This window comes from Macrobrachium rosenbergii, chromosome 48 (assembly GCF_040412425.1).
Source record: "Macrobrachium rosenbergii isolate ZJJX-2024 chromosome 48, ASM4041242v1, whole genome shotgun sequence".
Classification (NCBI taxonomy): domain Eukaryota; kingdom Metazoa; phylum Arthropoda; class Malacostraca; order Decapoda; family Palaemonidae; genus Macrobrachium; species Macrobrachium rosenbergii.
This window is the reverse complement of record NC_089788.1, coordinates 60,719,548-60,740,402: the sequence shown is the minus strand read 5'-3', so window position 1 is coordinate 60,740,402 and position 20,855 is coordinate 60,719,548. Positions and strand designations below refer to the sequence as shown.

Below are 20,855 nucleotides of genomic sequence, written 5' to 3'. Positions count from 1 at the left end.
AAGATCTAAAGAGGTTCAAGAACTGGGCTATTGATTGCACATTTAAAGTGGCTCCTGAAATATTTTTTCAACTTCTAACCTTTCGCGTTCAGAAAGATAATCCGAGGATTCCTCGAGCATTTGCTCTCTTACCAAATAAAACTGAATCAACATACAGAAAATTCTATAAAAAAAAATTAAAGAGCTAATTGATAACAACCCTCAAAATATCACGATTAACTTTGAGATGGCCTCTCTCTCAATGCCCTTAAATACGTTTACCCTAATGCTAATTTGAATGGCTGTTTCTTCCACTTTTCGAAGTCTTTATACAGGAAGGTTGTTGATCTCTGTTATAAACAACAATACCACAGCGATAATGCATTCTCTCTTTTAAAGAGGAATTTTTCTGCACTTGTTTGTGCTACCTGAAGATGTTATTGAAGTTTTTGAAGATTTATCAGAGGATGAAGGTATACCATCGCAATTTATCTCATACTTCGAAGTGACTTACACAGGGGTATTAAGAGGAAGGAGAAACAACTGACGAAGAGATCAACCTATGTTCCCAGTTGCTCTTTGGAATATCTAACGTTGAACTGAACTAGCTTTACCCCGTACCAAATAACTGTGTTGAAGCATTTCATAATGTTCTAAATAAATCCGTAAGTAATTCTCACCTAACCTTTGGAAACTAATCCTAGCATTGAAACAGGAGGACAGCTTAGCTACAACTTAACGTGTTCAGTTGGAACGGGGTGAACCTTTCCCCAAAAATAAGAAGTATAACGACATTAATGTTCGAGTAAAGCGTATTGTTAACAATTGTGGAAACGATAATGATAAATTGTTGTATTTGAAGTCTGTTGCATATAATATGCACATATTTTGACTAAATTTCTAAATATCAGATTTTTTAAAATAATTATTTTATATTACCTTATATTAGAATATAGAATTGATTTTTGGATATTGTAATGCCTTTTAGATAAATTTTTGATGCTCTTATAAATAAAAGTTAAATTTTTCGAAAAACTATTATTAACTGGAATTTTAATTAGAAGATCTGAGAGCACCTGGGTAGCGTTCCCAGTGGCAATGTTCACACAGTCAATGTTCCCGGCGGCAGTGTTCCCAGTGGCAATTCTCCCACATGAGCAATGTTCCAAGTGGCAATCATCCCAGTGGCAATTTTCTCAGTGGCAATTCTCCCGCTTCTTGTAGATTATACCTAATCCCTGGAGATTAATAAGGTCGCTCTAGGACAAAATTCTCATCTGAGAAGTTCCGCGAAGAATTTGCAGAATACAACACTTTTATCATTTTGAAAATAGATGTTTTTAGATTTTAATAAGTTTATTCAGTATTTTCAGTATTAACCTTTCTCTGAAACTCTGTGAGAAAGAAGTTCAAACTAAAGATAATTAGATATCCCAAGCCTTTTCGGCTGTGGCTCGTGGACCTACAGACGAAAGAATCTCATTGAATCTTTGAACTCCTAATTTCACGATTGAATCAACTAATAACTTTGACTTTCTCGAAGGTCCGTTGAAACGAAAAGAAACTCCACTGACTTGACCTCGAAAGAGTCAAGAGTGGGGAAAGAGAAAAGAACCGAATAAATCTAAAGTCAAAGTTTGCGATATAAACAAGGAGCGTTTTTCTCATTACGTGATGTTGAACAAGGATCGTTTTCAAACTCTGTGGTACGAACTAGGAATGTTTTTCTAATTTTGTGATGCGATTAGGGAATGGGTTTCTAATTTTATAGTATGAAAAAGGGATGCTTTTATAACAGTCTGGTGTGAACAAGGGACGTTATTATAACTTTGTGCTATGGAAAAGGAACATTTTTCTACTTTTGTGCTATGAACAAGGAACGTTTTCTACCTTTGTGCTGTGGAAAAGGAACATTTTTCTACTTTTGTGCTATGAACAAGGAACGTTTTCTCCCTTTTTGCTATGGAAAAGGAAATTTTTCTACTTTTGTGCTATGAACAAGGAACGTTTTCTACCTTTGTGCTATGGAAAAGGAACATTTTTCTACTTTTGTGCTATGAACAAGGAACGTTTTCTACCTTTGTGGTGTGGAAAAGGAACATTTTTCTACTTTTGTGCTATGAACAAGGAACGTTTTCTACCTTTGTGGTGTGGAAAAGGAACATTTTTCTACTTTTGTGCTATGAACAAGGAACGTTTTCTACCTTTGTGCTGTGGAAAATGAACATTTTTCTACTTTTGTGCTATGAACAAGGAACGTTTTCTACCTTTGTGCTATGGAAAAGGAACATTTTTCTACTTTTGTGCTATGAACAAGGAACGTTTTCTACCTTTGTGCTGTGGAAAAGGAACATTTTTCTACTTTTGTGCTATGAACAAGGAACGTTTTCTACCTTTGTGCTGTGGAAAAGGAACATTTTTCTACTTTTGTGCTATGAACAAGGAACGTTTTCTACCTTTGTGCTGTGGAAAAGGAACATTTTTCTACTTTTGTACTATGAACAAGGAACGTTTTCTACCTTTGTGCTATGGAAAAGGAACATTTTTCTACTTTTGTGCTATGAACAAGGAACGTTTTCTACCTTTGTGCTGTGGAAAAGGAACATTTTTCTACTTTTGTGCTATGAACAAGGAACGTTTTCTACCTTTGTGCTATGGAAAAGGAACATTTTCTACTTTTGTGCTATGAACAAGGAACGTTTTCTACCTTTGTGCTGTGGAAAAGGAACATTTTTCTACTTTGTGCTATGAACAAGGAACGTTTTCTACCTTTTTTATGGAAAAGGAACATTTTTTACTGTTGTGCTATGAACAAGGAACGTTTTCTACCTTTGTGCTGTGGAAAAGGAACATTTTTCTACTTTTGTGCTATGAACAAGGAACGTTTTCTCCCTTTGTGCTGTGGAAAAGGAACATTTTTCTACTTTTTGTGCTATGAACAAGGAACGTTTTCTACCTTTGTGCTATGGAAGAAAAGGAACATTTTTCTACTTTTGTGCTATGAACAAGGAACGTTTTCTACCTTTGTGCTGTGGAAAAGGAACATTTTTCTACTTTTGTGCTATGAACAAGGAACGTTTACTACCTTTGTGCTGTGAAAAGGAACATTTTTCTACTTTTGTGCTATGAACAAGGAACGTTTTCTACCTTTGTGCTGTGGAAAAGGAACATTTTTCTACTTTTGTGCTATGAACAAGGAACGTTTTCTACCTTTGTGCTATGGAAAAGGAACATTTTTCTACTTTTTTGCTATGAACAAGGAACGTTTTCTACCTTTGTGCTGTGGAAAAGGAACATTTTTCTACTTTTGTGCTATGAACAAGGAACGTTTACTACCTTTGTGCTGTGGAAAAGGAACATTTTTCTACTTTTGTGCTATGAACAAGGAACGTTTTCTACCTTTGTGCTGTGGAAAAGGAACATTTTTCTACTTTTGTGCTATGAACAAGGAACGTTTTCTACCTTTTTGCTATGGAAAAGGAACATTTTTCTACTGTTGTGCTATGAACAAGGAACGTTTTCTACCTTTGTGCTATGGAAAAGGGACATTTTTCTACTTTCGTGCCATGAACAAGGGACGTTTTCCTGACTTTGGCTATGGGCAGGAACCTCTTTCGTCACTTCGTTGTATGAACAATGAACCCTTTCGTGACTTCTTGGTATGAACGAAGAGGTTTTTCTGGCTGTATACTATGAACGAAAAACTAATTTTTTTCTCTTATCTTGAGATATGAATAAAAAATTATTATTTCTAACTTTTTCATATGAACAAGGACGTTGTTTTGGCTTTGCGGTATGAACAAGTAAGGTTGTTTAACTATGTAATATGAACAAAACGTTTTTTAAAATTTGAAGTATAAACAATCAGTGTTCTTCTAACGGATAAACAAGGTTTTTTTTTTTTTAACTTTGTGGTATGAACTAAGAATTTGTCTAAACCTGTGGTATGAACAAGAACGTTTTTCTATGGTGTAAAGAAACAACCTTTGTCTAATTCTGTTGAAGGAATAAGTTGTGTTTTGTTAACTTTTATAAAGCTCTGTTTAATCTGATATTCTTCACTTTCTTACCGTTTCCAGTTTCTGTGGAATGAAATTAAAATTATCGTTAATGTTATTCAGTCAAACTTATTCATCTATTTCGTCGTATCTTGCACTTTCTAGATGTGTTTGTATGTCAGTAACTCATGTCTGACTTGGAATTCTACTTTCCAAGTTTATTTGAAACCTAATGTTGTGAATTACTGTGTCATTCCGTTTTGTTTCTTCTGAGGATAGATCGCCTCCCTTTTCCTTTCTCAGTCAAAACTCAAGTTGCATCCGTGTCTGGCTGTCTTCCTGCCACTTCTATTTGTCAATCTATTTCTATTTCTCTGGAAGTTAGACTGACAGCCTGTCTCCATCTCATGCAAAGTTTGTATTACATCCATGAAATAAGAAAATAGTATGAAGAGAATAATAGAAGAGTAACAAGGGAATAAACGAATAACAGCGAGCAAATAACGAGAGAATCCTCCATACATTTCCCCTGCTTCCCTACAAGACTCTCGCCCAACGTGCAATTAGCCCAATAAATATAGGAGTCACCCTTTCAGTGTGCGGGCGTTCACAAGGGAGACAGAGATAGAGAGAATGACCCATTTCGTTGTGCATTGCTTCTTCGTATCGGTAAAAGAGAAAGAGGGAGAATAACCTTTTTCGTTAAATACCGTGTCTTAGTATAAATAAGAGAGAAAGAGAGAGAATAATCTTTTTCGTCAAATTTGTGTCTTAGTATAAATAAGAGAGAGAGACTAGGATTTTGATACTAGCTTTTATTTAAAGCTTTTCGAAGTCAGCATCAACATTTTTCGTTCATTTAAGCAGATATTAATCCATAATGATTTATTAACGTTAATTGCACCATTTTCGTCATCAAAAGCATTTGCATGCAGTTTTGCAGGGTAATCTATAAACAGTATTTAGGATAATATCTTTCATGTCGTCGAGTGGGAGAGCAAAAAGTTATTTGACGAATTACCGACTTTATTTTACAAAAATATATGTTTAAACACATACAGTTATTTACACTATTTACAAATGCATTTAACATGAAAAAACCATATGGAGTTTCTTCTTAAATACTCATAAATAATGATTGTGTATGCACAAAAGTGTGTATTTTGTGTGCTAACATATACACCAAAATTATATGAGTGTGTGTGTGTATGTGTCTACAAATACACAAAGTGTTATATGTATTTATGTATGCATACATATAAACAATCATGTCAACATTGCCATATGCAGACGTCACTTTCATGTATAATGTGGGTGTTAACATATAGCTACATAATATTTTGTATTTAAATTTGTAGAAACATGGTTCACCAGCCCGGCCTACCAGCCCTTTGTTGAATCAAGTTCAAAGATCCACACCAGGCTTGTTATTCTCTTTAACATGTAACCAGAGTTAACGCCGCCTTTAGGCAAGGGCCCTGTGCTGGCATAAGCGCTACTTCATCTACAACAACCATCAACCATACTTTTGTCACATCAGTCACCGAAGAAGTCTAGCAAATAGACAGAACAGTGCTGTATGACTTATTAAATAATTAAAAATCCTCACCTCTATTTCTGCGCTTTAAGACTTTTCGGTATAAATTTTACGAATGAAGGAAATATTACAGAAGGAAACAGAAAATATCGACCACAGATTCATTAACACTGAAAAGGGTTTAAACCTTTATATATTTATGTGCCTGTGCTTTTGTGTACAAGAGCTTACTGTCTTTTGAAGGTGAAAAGAATTTTGACGGATGAGGTTTGTTCCTGTTCAACTTTGGATTGAATGTAAATAAGAATGATGACGCAGCATTTATTTTAGCAGAAAAGGCAGTACTTCTGTCAATGAATAGACTTTAATGCGCTACGTTTTGTTATCCATTTCCTTCTTAAACTTGTAAGATGAAAAACCCAAATTCTGCTTTTCCTTGGTAGAGACAAATCTGTGATCCACAGAATAAAAAAAATTGTGTTATTTGATAAACAAAAGACTGAAACTGATGACGAAAATATATACATTGTAAATGAGTTTTTTTTTTTTATTACACCATGAAGCGAGTGAGAACAATTTGATAAATAATTAAATGATTGATGAGATTCGACTTAGCTAATTAAGCTCGTCAGAACCGATTCTGAAATTATTTTACTGCAGAAAAAATCATTCCAAGTTCCCTTAATACAAACATCAATGAAATTATCACCGATCAAAGGAATGCTTCCAATAATCTACAAGCTCTTTAGAAAGTCCATTTTTTATATATTTTTCGAAATCTTTCTCACAATATGATAACAAAAACAAAAATACTTCCCACCTAAGTACTTTCTAGTCTAAAAATCAAGTACAAAACAGCACTTTCTCCCTCAGTTTCTATCTGTTCAAACATTACAATACAAAACGGCGAAGAAGAACGAGACACGTATAAAACAGGTATATGTACAGCTGAGTGACGGAGGCTGTCGCCTGGACGCCTTTGTTTTCGTGAACCTTCGCAGCTGGCTTGTCACCTGCAATTAAAGGGAGATAATGAGAGAGTGGCCTAACATCTCACCTGGGTTAGCTATGGAAATTAATACACACACACACACATATATATATATATGTGTGTGTGTGTGTGTGTGTGTGTGTGCGAACAAAGTTACAGCTACGAAGAAAAGAGTGAAGCAATGAGATGTTAAGTACTCATGTCTTTTTACCAAGACATGGTCAGTTACTGTGACTATGTCTTGGTGATAAGACGAAAGTACTTAGCATCTCATTGTTTCACTCTTTCCTTCGTGGCTGTAACTTTGTTCGTATAATCATCACGTTTTTAACTTTTCGTGATTTAAAATCAAACATATATGTGTTTATATATAATGAAATATTAAATCTGTTCCAGCGCTTTTATTTTTAATTTTTTTGCTTCTTGATGTTTCTGTTATTTTTCCTTTGATTAGCACAGACATTAAAAAAATTACCATCGATCACGACAATACTGTAAAAAAAACTACAAAATCTTTAGAAATTCGAATGTTCACACTTTTCTCACATTGTGATAACAAAGGGAGAGGCAAAGTCGAGTCATTCCGGTGAATTCTCTGTCAGATCAATCCATCTGCATTGCTGGAATTCAGTTTTTCCTGTCGACATTACCCAATGAACAAAATAAATTTATAAAAAAAAAACTGAACGCAAAGTTGTCAAGGCTGAAACAGCTGTAATCTTCAAAAATTCATCCAGAAAGTATTAGTATTGAATAAATATTTGCATGAGTTTGCTTGGCACAAAAAATTAGTTTATTTCATCGTTTAAATGAATAATCATAGATTTATCATATATATATATATATATATATATATATATATATATATATATATATATATATATATATATATATATATATTCAACAGTATAAATCCCCAAATGCATAGGCATATGCATACGAGCAAATAACTGAATGCACTCCGAGCAATCAGATTAACATGCGCAAGTATGTGTGCATTTGAGCATGAAAGGCCTGCAGCTGGATGTGCATGCATGCAGTTTATTCCAACGTACTGTACAAATGAAATTCCACGGCTGAAGGACTTGATTCAATATTAACTTTACCAGCCAGTATGTGAACGTTGACGCTCTTGGCCTTGGAGTTGGCGGGCGAACACGTGTAGACACCGGAGTGTTCCGACTCTGCCAACTTCACGACAAGTCGCGAGGTAGACACGGGTCCCTTCTCCGTGGTCACGGAGACCCCGTTACGAGATTTGTCGTAGCTGATCAGCTGTGGGGACGGGGAAGACTTGGATTTAAGGAGAAATATAAGGCATGTGTTACTGAATAGGTGGAAGGCGTATGAAACGTCAGCGAAGAGAAATACATAGCTATAAAGTTCGACTGCCGAGTAGTCTTATATATATATATATATATATATATATATATATATATATATATATATATATATATATATATATATATATATATATATATATATATATATATATATATATATATATATATATACTGTATATACTGTATATATCTTCTTTTCTCATTTCATATACCACAACGGTGACATTCAGAATACAGCGTTTTGTTGTACCCATCTCATATATTTCTGGTTATCTGGATCCTATGCCTATGCAATATTTTTTGGAACAATACTTTTAATGTTTTATCCTTTCATTCACATTTCTTTCACAAAAAGGAGGAAAAATTAGGCTAGAACATATTTCATAACCTTGAATTCTAACACAGTCCAAGGAAAATCCTTACTTACATTACCGTCGTGGAACCAAAATATGAAGGCTGGCGGATCTGGGCTGTACTTGACGCTGCAAGAGAGGCTCAGCCGACTCCCTGTGTTGATGTACACGTCGGGGCCTCCCGCTATTTCAGTCACTGGCTCTGTCATGCCGGAGAGACGTCGGGTATGAGACTAGCGGTCATTCTAGGTTCGTCTGTAATTCGCTGCGGTTTTTATCTTTTTTATAAAAATACATCATGTTCTTTTGCGTTATGCGAGCATTATTGCTGCTAGTTAGGTCTTTAACTCTGTAATGGTTATTTGAGGCAAATTGTAGGTGAGGTGGGAGAAGTGAGCTTTTTAGTGTTAGAAGTACTTTAAAACACCCTTAGACCAATATATATATATATATATATATATATATATATATATATATATATATATATATATATATATATATATATATATATATATATGTGTGTGTGTGTGTCCGTATGTATATATATATATGTGTGTGTGTGTGCGTGCGTGTGTCTGTAGTAGATAGACTCTTAATCTGAATTCATTTATGCAAAGTTTATCGTTAAGCAAGATTTTTATAGTATAGAATCTTCTGATCTCAGAGTGACTGACATACATATATATATATATATATATATATATATATATATATATATATATATATATATATATATATATATATATATATATATATATATATATATATATATATATATATATATATATATATATATATATATATATATATATATATATATATATATATATATATATATATATATATATAGATAGATAGATAGATAGATAGATAGATAAATATAGATATTTGTATTTTGACTGTCATAGTTTATCTGAGTAGCATTATCTCATTTACTGTGTGTGTATATATTATATATATATGTATATATATATATATATATATATATATATATATATATATATATATATATATATATATATATGCCTATTTATTCCTTACCGACCACATCGAGGTGAACGAGGTGACTGATGGGCGGGGTGGTGGATATCTGACATTCGTAATTACCGGCGTCTCTCTCCTGCAGGTAGTGTATCTTCAGCAGCCAGTCTTCGGACCCGGGGGCGTGGCTGGCCGAGAAACGCTGGTCGGACGTGTACGTGAATCGGCCGACCGTCAGCAGGTGGATGTCGCGGTGTCGAATCCACGATACCTGTGACAGGAGACCGTGACGGGTGAAGAGATAGATGATCGAGGTAAGGTGGGGAGGTTTTGTCCTTGGTGCCAATTCGTTTGTAATTCGTAACAGTAATTTCTACTTGAGGTATTCAGGAAGGTGGAGTGTACAATTAATATTGTTTGATTAATGGGTATTGTTATTATTATTATCTAGTGTAGGCAAGTTAGGGCGCAGAGATAGATTTGACAGAGTATAAGATATTATTATTATTATTATTATTATTATTATTATTATTATTATTATTATTATTATTATTATTATTATTTAGTGTAAGACAAGTTAGGGCGCAGAGGTAGATTTGTCAGAAGGTAAGTTATTATTATTATTATTATTATTATTATTATTATTATTATTATTATTATTATTATTATTATTTCTTCTAATTCAGTTTGGAATTATATTTCAGTTGTTCATGTTTCTTTGCTGTATTCATATTCTTGTTTTTCTGTGAACTTTGACCTTCAGCAACTTGCAGTAGACGATTTCGGAGACAGCTTCGAAATTTGAACACAATGTGATATCACCGCACGAAGCACCACGTACTATGTCACAGCAGTGACCAACTTCATCTACAACTAGAACGAAAAAGCTTGAAACAATACAAATAGTCTCCCTCTCATCTAAGTTCATTATTCTCATTTTGTCTTTCCCTCTCTCTGTAAGTTCATTGCAAGATAATGTTTAAAACAGCTCATGAGATAACGCCCCCTCACTGAAAGTTTTTATAGGCAGCCGTCAGAGTTCTTTTTCCGTCTTGACATTTTCATCGTCGACGCCATATTGGTCTCAGAGTCATGGAGGTGACTGCTTCATTATACCACTTAAAGATTTCCACTCTGCGACAATATTGGTTCGACCTTTTCATGCCCTTGATAGTTTCAAACGTCCTAGAGCGACATCTCTGATCCATTTATCGGAATTTTGGACTTCGCTGCAGTGGCGGTTAAGAGCTTCATACCTTGCGTCTCTCTTAACTTTAGAAAAGTGCTTTTAACTGCGAAATTGCCGCCATAACGAGGAGAGTTTCGACTTTCCGATCAGGCAATTGGCCATCGGTTGAAAGAGAAGGCGTCTTTCTGTCTGATGATAATTGAAGAGGAGTAAATTACTCCGTCATATCAGCACTCAATTTTATTGATTCATTCATTCCATAAATATAAATGTGTGTCTGGTCTTTTACTACCATGTGTTCGTGTGAATGTTATCGTTACGTCTGGATAAATGTGTAGATACTATAACACAGCCTACTATGTGAAACTCGATTTTCTTTCCATTTATTTATTTCTTCTACGGGTAATATCTCTGCGCTCAATTGCCACAAACTCTTGAGTAAGAAAATGTAGAGCAGCGTACTAAACTGTATATAATTTGCCGTCTTTCTTGAAAGACATTTGTAATAGTACATACATATAAAATCATCTACACATATACAGTCATATATATTTATACATACATACATATATATATATATATATATATATATATATATATATATATATATATATATATGTATATATGTGTATATGTATATATATATATATATATATATATATATATATATATATATATATATATATATATATATATATATATATATATATATATATATATATATTATATATATATATATATATATTATATATTTATAAATACATTCTGTATTTAACAATATTTGAAACCTGAAAGGATCTAGAATAAAGCTAAGGTTGAGTCATGGTCAATATAACATCCGAGTGTTTTCCTCTTTCCTGCTTCTCTTCTTTCTTCTTCTTCTTCTTCTTCTTTCCGCCGATGGAGCAGGAATTCATCGCCTGAGCGAAAGTCACATCAGCTCCAGAGACAGCGCAAGAAAACTGGAGACGGGGACCACGAAAGTCAAACGCAACAAAGACGGAAAAACACGGACAATGAGACAACACCAAAAAAGGGATAAGAAAGTCGTGTCATGGACTCTTCCAAAGCCGAAAAGAAGAAAAATAACGACCGATGTTTTACGCCTTAAACTAACTTTGATAAAGGAACAGAGAAAAGAATAAAGAAAAAGGCCCCGACCGAAATGCCCACAAAAGGAAGACTCGGGAACACACGGTATCTGGAGAGTTTTCTCTTTCCCTCTCTCGTCACGTGTCAAGGGAGGATATTCGAGGAAAGTTTTGCCATTCAACTTTCGCACTTGGGTCCACTGTGTGAAGTCTTACTCCTTCCACACTCCACCGAATTTCTCAAATCGTCATGTACATATATATGAATGTATGCACATACACACACACACACACACACACACACACACATATATATATATATATATATATATATATATATATATATATATATATATATATATATATATATATATATATATATATATATATATATATATATTTTATATATACTAATAGCCACAATACTTTGCTAATTCTTGCTTTTTGATATATGTATACATATATGTATATATATGACCACGAGAAGGATATATATATATATATATATATATATATATATTTATATATATATATATATAGCCAAGTGGGCATAAACAGTGTTTATATACACTATACATATGACTGTGAAATATTTTCTCTGAAACCTCCTTGTGATTAAATTCCATCTAATAAATTTCTTCCTTTGGAACCCATAAAACATATCCAGAATGTAGAAAGTTAATGCTATTAGAATTACTTATATGTATATATGTATATACACTGTTTATATACAGAACAACTGTTTAAAACCCATCTTCAGGAACCCATAAAACCTCCAGAATGGTAATGAATATTTCAGAACAACTGTCTCCTCTTCAGGCTGGTAATGAATGAGATAAGAGTTACAGGAAAGCGGTATTTATACCAAGAGATCCAGAGGTCAGCCGTCACATCACTCCAGTTGACAATTTCTCCTTAATCTTCTTAATCTTCCTCCAACCAGTGATTAATACGATTAAGGAGAAATTGTCAATTGGAGTGACGTAACAGCTGACCTCTGGATCTCTTGGTATAAATACCCTTTCCTGTAACTCATTCATTACCTGCCTGAAGAGGGAGACAGTTGTTCTCTGAAATACAGCACTAACTTTGTACATTTTGGCGTTTTTATGGACTCCTTTTATTATTATTATATATATATATATATATATATATATATATATATATATATATATATATATATATATATATATATATATATATATATATATATACACATATATATATCTAATGACCCTGGGACGAATCTCTTTCCTTAGAGGTGCTGGCTACAGGAGTGAGTTCTTGTGAGATGAGGTTATCCCATGCCCTTCTCCACGTTTTTTGCAACCTACCGTAGTCGAACTACAGTAAACCAAATGCACGTCGTAGAACGACGGTAGCAGTGGAATTTAACAGGATTAAAAACTTTTGTTTCGATATTATTGCCAAAAAACGAAATATACAAAAGACCTCCTACACAAATATGTAACCAAAAGCATACATACGCATATGAGCTGGAGAATGATAGATTAATGGAACCCAGATGCTGCAGGGAAATACAAAATAAAAAACCTAAATATACAGTACCCGACAATTTAATAGATGGCCAAAGCCTAAGAAGATGTGAATGCAAAAGTACATTTAAGAAGAACTGGAGGACTTGAATATTCAAAATCAGTTATGACACAGTAGTGAAAGATGTTCAAGTAAACCTTAGATATACATTAATTCAAGAAAACCAAGATTTACATGCACGGACCGAGCGTTCTATCTCTATCAGGAAGCAAGTCTGTGACTCTGCACTGTTGAGAAGAGAGGCTGACCCATTGGACCGTGTGACACGTATATATATATATATATATATATATATATATATATATATATATATATATATATATATATATATACGTATATATATTTCCACTAAATGCTGATGTACATGTGTCTTCGCAATTTAGAGACAATACCCCTCTCATACCCAGAATCTCTTGTCTATCTTTAATGCTAATCCTCTGAGCTCTGTGGGGACAGATTTCCAGTCACTGCAGTTATTGGGCACCAATGACAAACTTCTTTTGATGAATTAGGGAACTTTGTTCTTGCATTAAGGCAGCGGGCCACATTTGTAACTCTTGTGCAGGCGGATGTAACATGTTGGGCTTTTCTTTTCAACGAAGACATTAAGGAAAGGTCGGGTCATCCCTTTGCTGGTCTCACTTGAAAAGTTGAGGACCAAATTAGTTTTAAGGGCATCTGCTATCTTTTCTGCATCGCCTGCTTCTTTTAGTGCGAAGGACTGGAGAGAATGATTAACCTTCGAATTTACAACTCCTATGCGTGTTATAAGGTATTGTATCAAGATTTACATTTAGGGGAGGACTGAAATGGTGGAAGCAGTATAAATTCACAAAGCTCTTAGGTAATATTCTTATTTCATAAAGGAGAGCGTGTCATCTTCGTGGTTAAGTGAATGCAGCCTAGAAAGAATAATTATTTTAGGCGTTTTACAAACCTGTGGACTAATGATGTCAAGGAGAATGATTATTGGAGAAACTCGTCTGCAACCAGAATGAAACTCCACTCAATGTGAAGATGCTCAGAAAAGGAGTACAAGCTAAAAAATTCTGATTGCCAGCATTACAGATTGCGATTATTAGGCAGCATTGTTTCAGAGAAGTGAGCTGCAGTAAAAACGAGAGTTAGTCCAGAGGTCGATATTCGGAGGAGAGTTAAACTGCTTGGTAAAAGGCTAAGCTACTACGTATGACATGTAGGATGGAGAGCAAGGACCTCATTTCAACAGGATGGTATCTAACGGAGATTTTGATTAAAAAAATGGGTTACAAGCTGTCAAGGACCTGTCTTCATCGTCCGGGTAGATCTTTATTTAAATGAGGTCCTGTTTTTAATTGTGCGAATGGACAAAACAACTGTGCAAATTATCAAGTTTATTGTATATAAATATATGCTTGTGTATATATAATATATGTATATATATATATATATATATATATATATATATATATATATATATATATATAAATGTGTGTGTGTGTGTGTGTGTGTGTGTGTGTGTGTTTGTGTGTGTATATATAGCCTTAGTAACATTTGTTTAGTTGTAAAAATAGTATATATAGTTTTACCAGACCACTGAGCTGATTAGCTCTCCTAGGGCTATGAAGGATAGACTTATTTTACGTGGCTAAGAACCAATTGGTTACATAGCAACGGGACCTACAGTATTGTGAATCCGTGTGAAATGAATTTCTATCACCAGAAATAAATTCCTCTAACTCTTCAGCCGGCCGCGGGAATTGAACATTTGAATGACAGTTTAGTCAGCCAAAGAAGGGCTCTTGTTTAGTTGTACATGTGGGTGTGCGCCGTGGTATAAGAATGTTTAAAGTTTTGTTTAGTAAGCCAAGGCTTTGTCAGTGTTCATCACATGTCACCCCACCAATTTTCCCATCTGTTAGTATTGAGTTGTCAAGGGAAGAAACTAGCCAGTGTCAGTGCAGCCTGAACTTGATATATCGAGATTTTCGCGTTAAAAACACTACCGGCTTATGTCAGTGCTTAATATTTTAGCACGATGTAGTTGCACAGTATACCTTTATACATAAAGAATGACATTCGTAAAGGAATGTGAGACAGGCGACAAAAACAACAGAGAGGATTTGTGTTAAAGATCTCATTTCCTGGTGACAGGCTCTCCTTCTAAACAGAGGAATACATAAGATTTAAAGGACGTGACGAACGCAAGAATCTGTAAGACACAGGAGAGGAAGGTGCAAAGAAAAAAATTCTGGAAAGGAGGAAGAACTTTTGAGAGATCCATGAAAGAGAGATGAAAGGTACAAAAAGATTATCTGATGTACTTGAAAGAGTGAATGATAATACAGCAGCGCCGGGAAGAAAAATGCAGTAGGAAGAAATGAGTGCGGAAGACAGAACATTCGAAGTGAAGACGACGGGGTGTAGGCCGAAAACTTTTTCGCCAATTTTTTTTTTAATATCAAGTTAAGTTAAGTATACCTTAGTTTTATCAGACCACTGAGCTGATTAACAGCTCACCTAGACTGGCCCGAAGGATTAGACTTATTTTACGTGGCCAAGAACCAATTGGTTACTTAGCAACGGGACCTACAGCTTATTGTGGAATCCGAAACACATTATAGCGAGGAATGAATTTCTATCACCAGAAATAAATTCCTCTTGCTCTTCATCAGCCGGACGGGGAATCGAACTCCGGCCCAGCGAGTTCCAGTCCACAGCTCTACCGACTCACCCAACGAAGAGCTTTTTTTTAATATCAGAAAATATAGATAAGATTTCAAATCAGTTTCTGCAATAAAGAGCATTTAATATTTCTGTGATTAGCCAAAGTGGCGTGGCGATGCAACTGTAAAACAGAAATTGTTCATAGCTTAACAACTGTCCCTTTACTGACCTTTTTCTCACACTATGTAAAATACATGATACAATCTAAATGAGAGCATAGTAAAATTTGGTAGATTTTAATGTGCTCCAATAAAAATAGCACTTACTCAATCTATTGAAGCAAAAATATTGCAGAAAAAAGGAACTGAATTAAGATCTGAAAAACCCACCGTCTTGTTGCCAATGTTTTTGACTCGACAGTTGAGGACGGCCATCTTGCCCAGGAGCGCCGTCACGTTGACAGACTGCTCGTAGTCGAAGTAGGGCAGTTCCGGATCGGAATTCGGACTGGACCTGTCCCAAAGGGCGGTGCGGCCGCCCTTGCCTCCTAACATCACTCGGTTCTCCTGCGGGCCTTCGTCCGCGTGGTTCCCGACGGAGGCATTGATACCTGAAGAAGTAGAAGATGAAATTATCATTTTTAAATAAAGATGGACGTTTCCTGTTCTCATTTCTTTCATCTTTATTCTCTCTCTCTCTCTCTCTCTCTCTCTCTCTCTCTCTCTCTCTCTCTCTCTCTTCTCTCTTTTGTCCTAGTAGGGCAAGCGGTATCACAGCTCAAACTGAGTAGACCTGTGTTCGATTTCCAAATTAAGAAGGGAATGGAACTTTACGAACTGTTTTATGTGCTAAATCTAATAACCCTAAGTTATAAATAAAGTACCTAGCCATTAGTCAACTGTTGTGAATCGTAGGTGGGGGTAGAGAGAGAGAGAGAAGTACAGAAAATAAATAATAAAAGACATTTGTGATGGCTGTAAAATATCATCAATAATGGTCTACCCTTGAAACAGTTCTTCTAGACAACAGCCAGTGTCTGCTGTCAGACAGTCTTGAATATAGACTAAATTTGACCCAAACGAGACTTTTAGGAGATGGATCTGTGTGTGCTATTCGGCAGTTCTTCACTGCTTCAGTAAGGCGGTCGTTGATTTACAAGAGTGACAGCAACAACCATTCGCTCCTGCTGAAGCAACCAGGTTGGATAAACACCATAACGCCTTGAAGAGCTGCTTGACGCAGCCATTTACTCACAAGGACAAATACAGAGCAGTGTGTATGACTGATGGAGAAAAGTGTGTACCAGGTGCAGAATTTTTTCTCTAACTAATAACCCCTTGCGATAGTGTTCTCTCTCAAACATCCAGTGTGATGGTTGTTCGTCTTCTACATCCATCGCCATGGTGCATCGACATCCAGTTAATTGAGTTACTTGTATATTCCTTGACTAGCGGATCCCATGAAAAATAATGATAAAATAATAATATTGAAGATTTAGATAATAATAACAGACAAGAATAAAAATGGAACAAAAAAAAAAAAAAATCGAATAAATTTTTCTGGATCCGCTAGTGTATTTCTTTACGGGACACAAAAGTTTTTTGTACATCGTTAATGAAAACTGTGGATGCGTTCTTTTTTTTTTTGTCAGCTTACGCATCTTTTGTTTATCTTACTACTGTATGTGTCCCACATTCTTTTTTCTTTTTTTCTGAGTCTTTACACAGATTCTTTATTTTGAGAATTTAACTTTCTATGAATGTAGTCTTGACAAGGCTGGGGTGCTTCTAATCATTGTGCAAAACCCGGTCCAGGATTCTGAATCATGACCTGGCTATAAACAACGATATCCAGTGACTTATACTCGAATCATGACCTGGCTATAAACAACGATAGCCAGTGACTTCTGACCACCGGCTATACATATATATATATATATATATATATATATATATATATATATATATATATATATATATATATATATATATATATATATATATATATATATACAGTATATATATATATATATATATGAAATATGTGTATATGTGTATGCTGTTGTATATGTGTTCGGTATAAGGTATATATAAGAGACTAGGAACGTCATCGCTAGATATGAACTGAGAATTATTGTTTTTATTTGTAAAGCAGGGAGAAGCGTGAACAGCATTAGAAAATAGATGCCTGCAGGCCCTTGGGAACCACATTCAAACGCGAAGTTGGAAGTTAGTTTTGATTAAGCCGCCCTTACGCCAGCATGGACTCATGTGATAAAGTGCAAAAGGAAAAAAAAGTTAATTAGGATTTATATTTTACTCCTAAAAAATAAATTCGTTGACGTTTAATGGAATCCTTTAAGGATAATGTCCTGCTGCAAGAGCCTGACTAGGAAGTTTGAATAAAATATGAGGGACCGGGGGCTATGGTGTAATTATGCAATGAAATTTAGGATTCGGGGATGGAATATTCATGTGGCTTTTGCCGCTGAATTTCGGCCCTCGGAATCTCATCTGCGTCTCCGCCATATTTCATTTGTTTCTTTGATGAAGTGGAGGGAATAATTCCTTTGCTTATTCGCTTAGGGCTTCTTTTTACCTCCTTTATTTGATTACTTCAGACTCTGAGCAGATGGGAAATTTTTTTTTTCTTTTTTATGATGAAGTTACTTTTCTCCTTTGCTTCATTGATTTCTTTTGTACTTTGGCCTTATTCTGTTCAATTTCACAGTAATTAATTTAAATATCTAATTTCTCATGAAATCTGAGCAATTGTCGCTTCGTAATTCTCTTCGAGAATGTTAAAAGAATGCTTTTGAGAGCCTGGACATTGATATGATTCCGTCTGAAACGGACTTTTGAGCGAGTCATTGTCCCTGGAAAGATTTTCATCCCAAATCTCGAGAATATCATAACAAACTTTTTAAAAAGAATTTCTTCATTATGGTGGCCATCATTCCTCCAGTCTGCCCTTTAACATCAGTTCCAAATTACTCTAGAAAGATCCTCCATCCAAAATTCCGCTCAGATATAAAATGTCGAATGTTGGACGGAGAAATTTGATTCCGACATTTTTCCTTTACAAACATCGCAAAACTATTTCCTTCATCTGGATCAGTTTTTGGGCTACACCAACATTCGTACTTTCAGGGGGCCTGGTTGTTATATAAGTCTCTCTCTCTCTCTCTCTCTCTCTCTCTCTCTCTCTCTCTCTCTCTCTCTCTCTCTCTCTCATTAGCTATATATTATTAGCCCGGAACCCCAAGGCCATAATTTCCATGCCACCAAAGTAGGGGAAAGTGAGACCCTTTACTTATTCTAGGATACAGTTCACCATAATTCGAACATCACCTTATTTATTTTCCGTTTTTATGTTCTCTTCCCCTTTTAAATGCTGTTTATCGACCATTTTTCTTTTCTCGTGAAAATAAAGCGAGAATGGAGTCTCACGACATAGAGTTGTTTCCGCATTTAGTGTGGATAGAAAATAGGTCTTAATTTCTAGGACATTAGTTTGTTATAAATTCTTGTGAAAAGATATGCACATTCTCTCTCTCTCTCTCTCTCTCTCTCTCTCTCTCTCTCTCTCTCTCTCTCTCTCTCTCTCTCTATGTGTGTGTGTGTCAGAGTCCCGCAAAAATGTTTGAAATTAGCCCTGAAAATCCAAGTAAAGGAACAGATTATATAAAAGCCAAGAGGAAGATAAACCGCATTCACAGATGATCGACTAAAGGAGGGACTGTCAGAAAGAAGAGAACCCCCGAGGGATATTCGCAGATCTAGGAAAGACGAGATGGCAGACAATCCTGAGAAGAAGGAGACGAAGAAGTAGCAGGAGGCGGGAAGGAAAGAATGAAGGAAGGAAGGAAGGACGCGATCTCTGGCAGGAAGAAGATCAGCTGGAGAAGGAGAAGGGGAAGCAGACCGATAAGAAGACCTTCCTTCATCCTGCGACTAAGAATCAGAAAGACGCTTTTGTCTCTTTTTTGGTTCTGTGCTTTGTGTCGAATTTCTTCGTATTTACTTCAGTTACCACTTTTCCTTTTGAATCTTTAATCAGAAATGAAGCCAAGCATTACTAATTTAGAGGTTATACAAGAAACCGCCTCAATAGATTGTTAGGCAGGAAATTTTGAAGACACTGAAAAATCTAAGCAAGATTTACCAAGAGTAACCTAAACTAGACATTTGAAACAGTCAGTGAAGAAATGGCTAAGGTTGATTTTTAGTCTCGTTGCTTGAAGCTTCTGCTTCCCTTATTCTTTACACTCTCTCTCTCTCTCTCTCTCTCTCTCTCTCTCTCTCTCTCTCTTCTCAGTGCGGGAGGTAACGCTGTTTGCTCACAACCCAGAATAGCGCATTGGATCCCAAAGGTCAGAACGACGTAGGAGGGATTGTTGATAAATTCATTGTCTTTGGTGGTCGACTGCGGTAGGTTAGGTCTACGGATGCCGAGAGAACGGGAGGAAATAGATAAGTAACTATTCAGTGCTCCGGCAAGATACATACCATCAAATCGTAGCAATAAACAGAAGGATCTTACCGAGATAATCGTCACCCCTGACAGAACTGAAAACATGAATTCAGTTTCTCTTTCTCTCTCCCTCTCTTTCTAATTCCTTGGTTAGAACGCGTGCTTTGTCCCTCGACAGGTCTTGCGTTCGATTCTTGAGCACTCGGCGATGTTTTGCACGCCCCATTGACCTAAGTATTTGGTAGTCAGTCGACTGTAGTGAACCACAACCAGGGTTGGAAATTGCATGGGATTAACAACTTTATCTCAAATGACTCTCTGAGAACTGGAAGACTATCGCACAGTCTGCATGTGTTCCACTAAGCCGCGTTATCCACGCTGTCGTTGTTAGCTCTCTTTTCTGTCAAGACTTCTTTGACCTCTGACTTTTTTTGATAAGAAAAATCTCTGCAATTTGTCCAGATGACGAACATCGTGGCTTCATTGCCAGAGTCCTCTCTGAGTCACGATTTGATATAGACTTTTCCGCGCCCTTTTTTTCCAGTCATTCCTTTTACCTCGGCTCTCTTTGCAGCATTTCTACAATATGGGAGAGCGCAGGATTTGAAGTTGAACGTTTCTTTTTTACTCATTAGGGCTTCATTATTTTCTCTTTTTTCGTGAACTAACAGAAAGCCTACCGCTTGCTAGCAGTTGTCAGTTATTCTAACAAAGAAA

At 35.6% G+C, this 20,855-nt stretch overlaps 1 protein-coding gene and 1 long non-coding RNA gene across 2 annotated transcripts in view; one reads left to right on the top strand and one right to left on the bottom strand.

Annotated features, from left to right (window-relative positions):
* The window catches only part of LOC136831449 (uncharacterized), a 49,672-nt gene that overhangs the window by 15,943 nt on the left and 12,874 nt on the right, over nt 1–20,855 (top strand). Inside the window, exon 2 of the long non-coding RNA XR_010850881.1 lies at nt 9,328–9,496. This is a non-coding gene — a long non-coding RNA (uncharacterized lncRNA). The remainder of the gene's footprint in view (nt 1–9,327; nt 9,497–20,855) is intronic.
* Nucleotides 4,983–20,855, bottom strand: part of LOC136831447 (lachesin-like) — a 33,278-nt gene continuing 17,405 nt past the window's right edge. The window contains exons 4-8 of the mRNA XM_067091926.1: nt 16,055–16,275; nt 9,243–9,453; nt 8,276–8,403; nt 7,612–7,780; nt 4,983–6,527 (exon numbers count right to left, since the gene is read on the bottom strand). Coding sequence (XP_066948027.1) covers nt 6,406–6,527; nt 7,612–7,780; nt 8,276–8,403; nt 9,243–9,453; nt 16,055–16,219 — 795 coding nt within the window. The 5' untranslated portion in view covers nt 16,220–16,275 and the 3' untranslated portion in view covers nt 4,983–6,405. The remainder of the gene's footprint in view (nt 6,528–7,611; nt 7,781–8,275; nt 8,404–9,242; nt 9,454–16,054; nt 16,276–20,855) is intronic.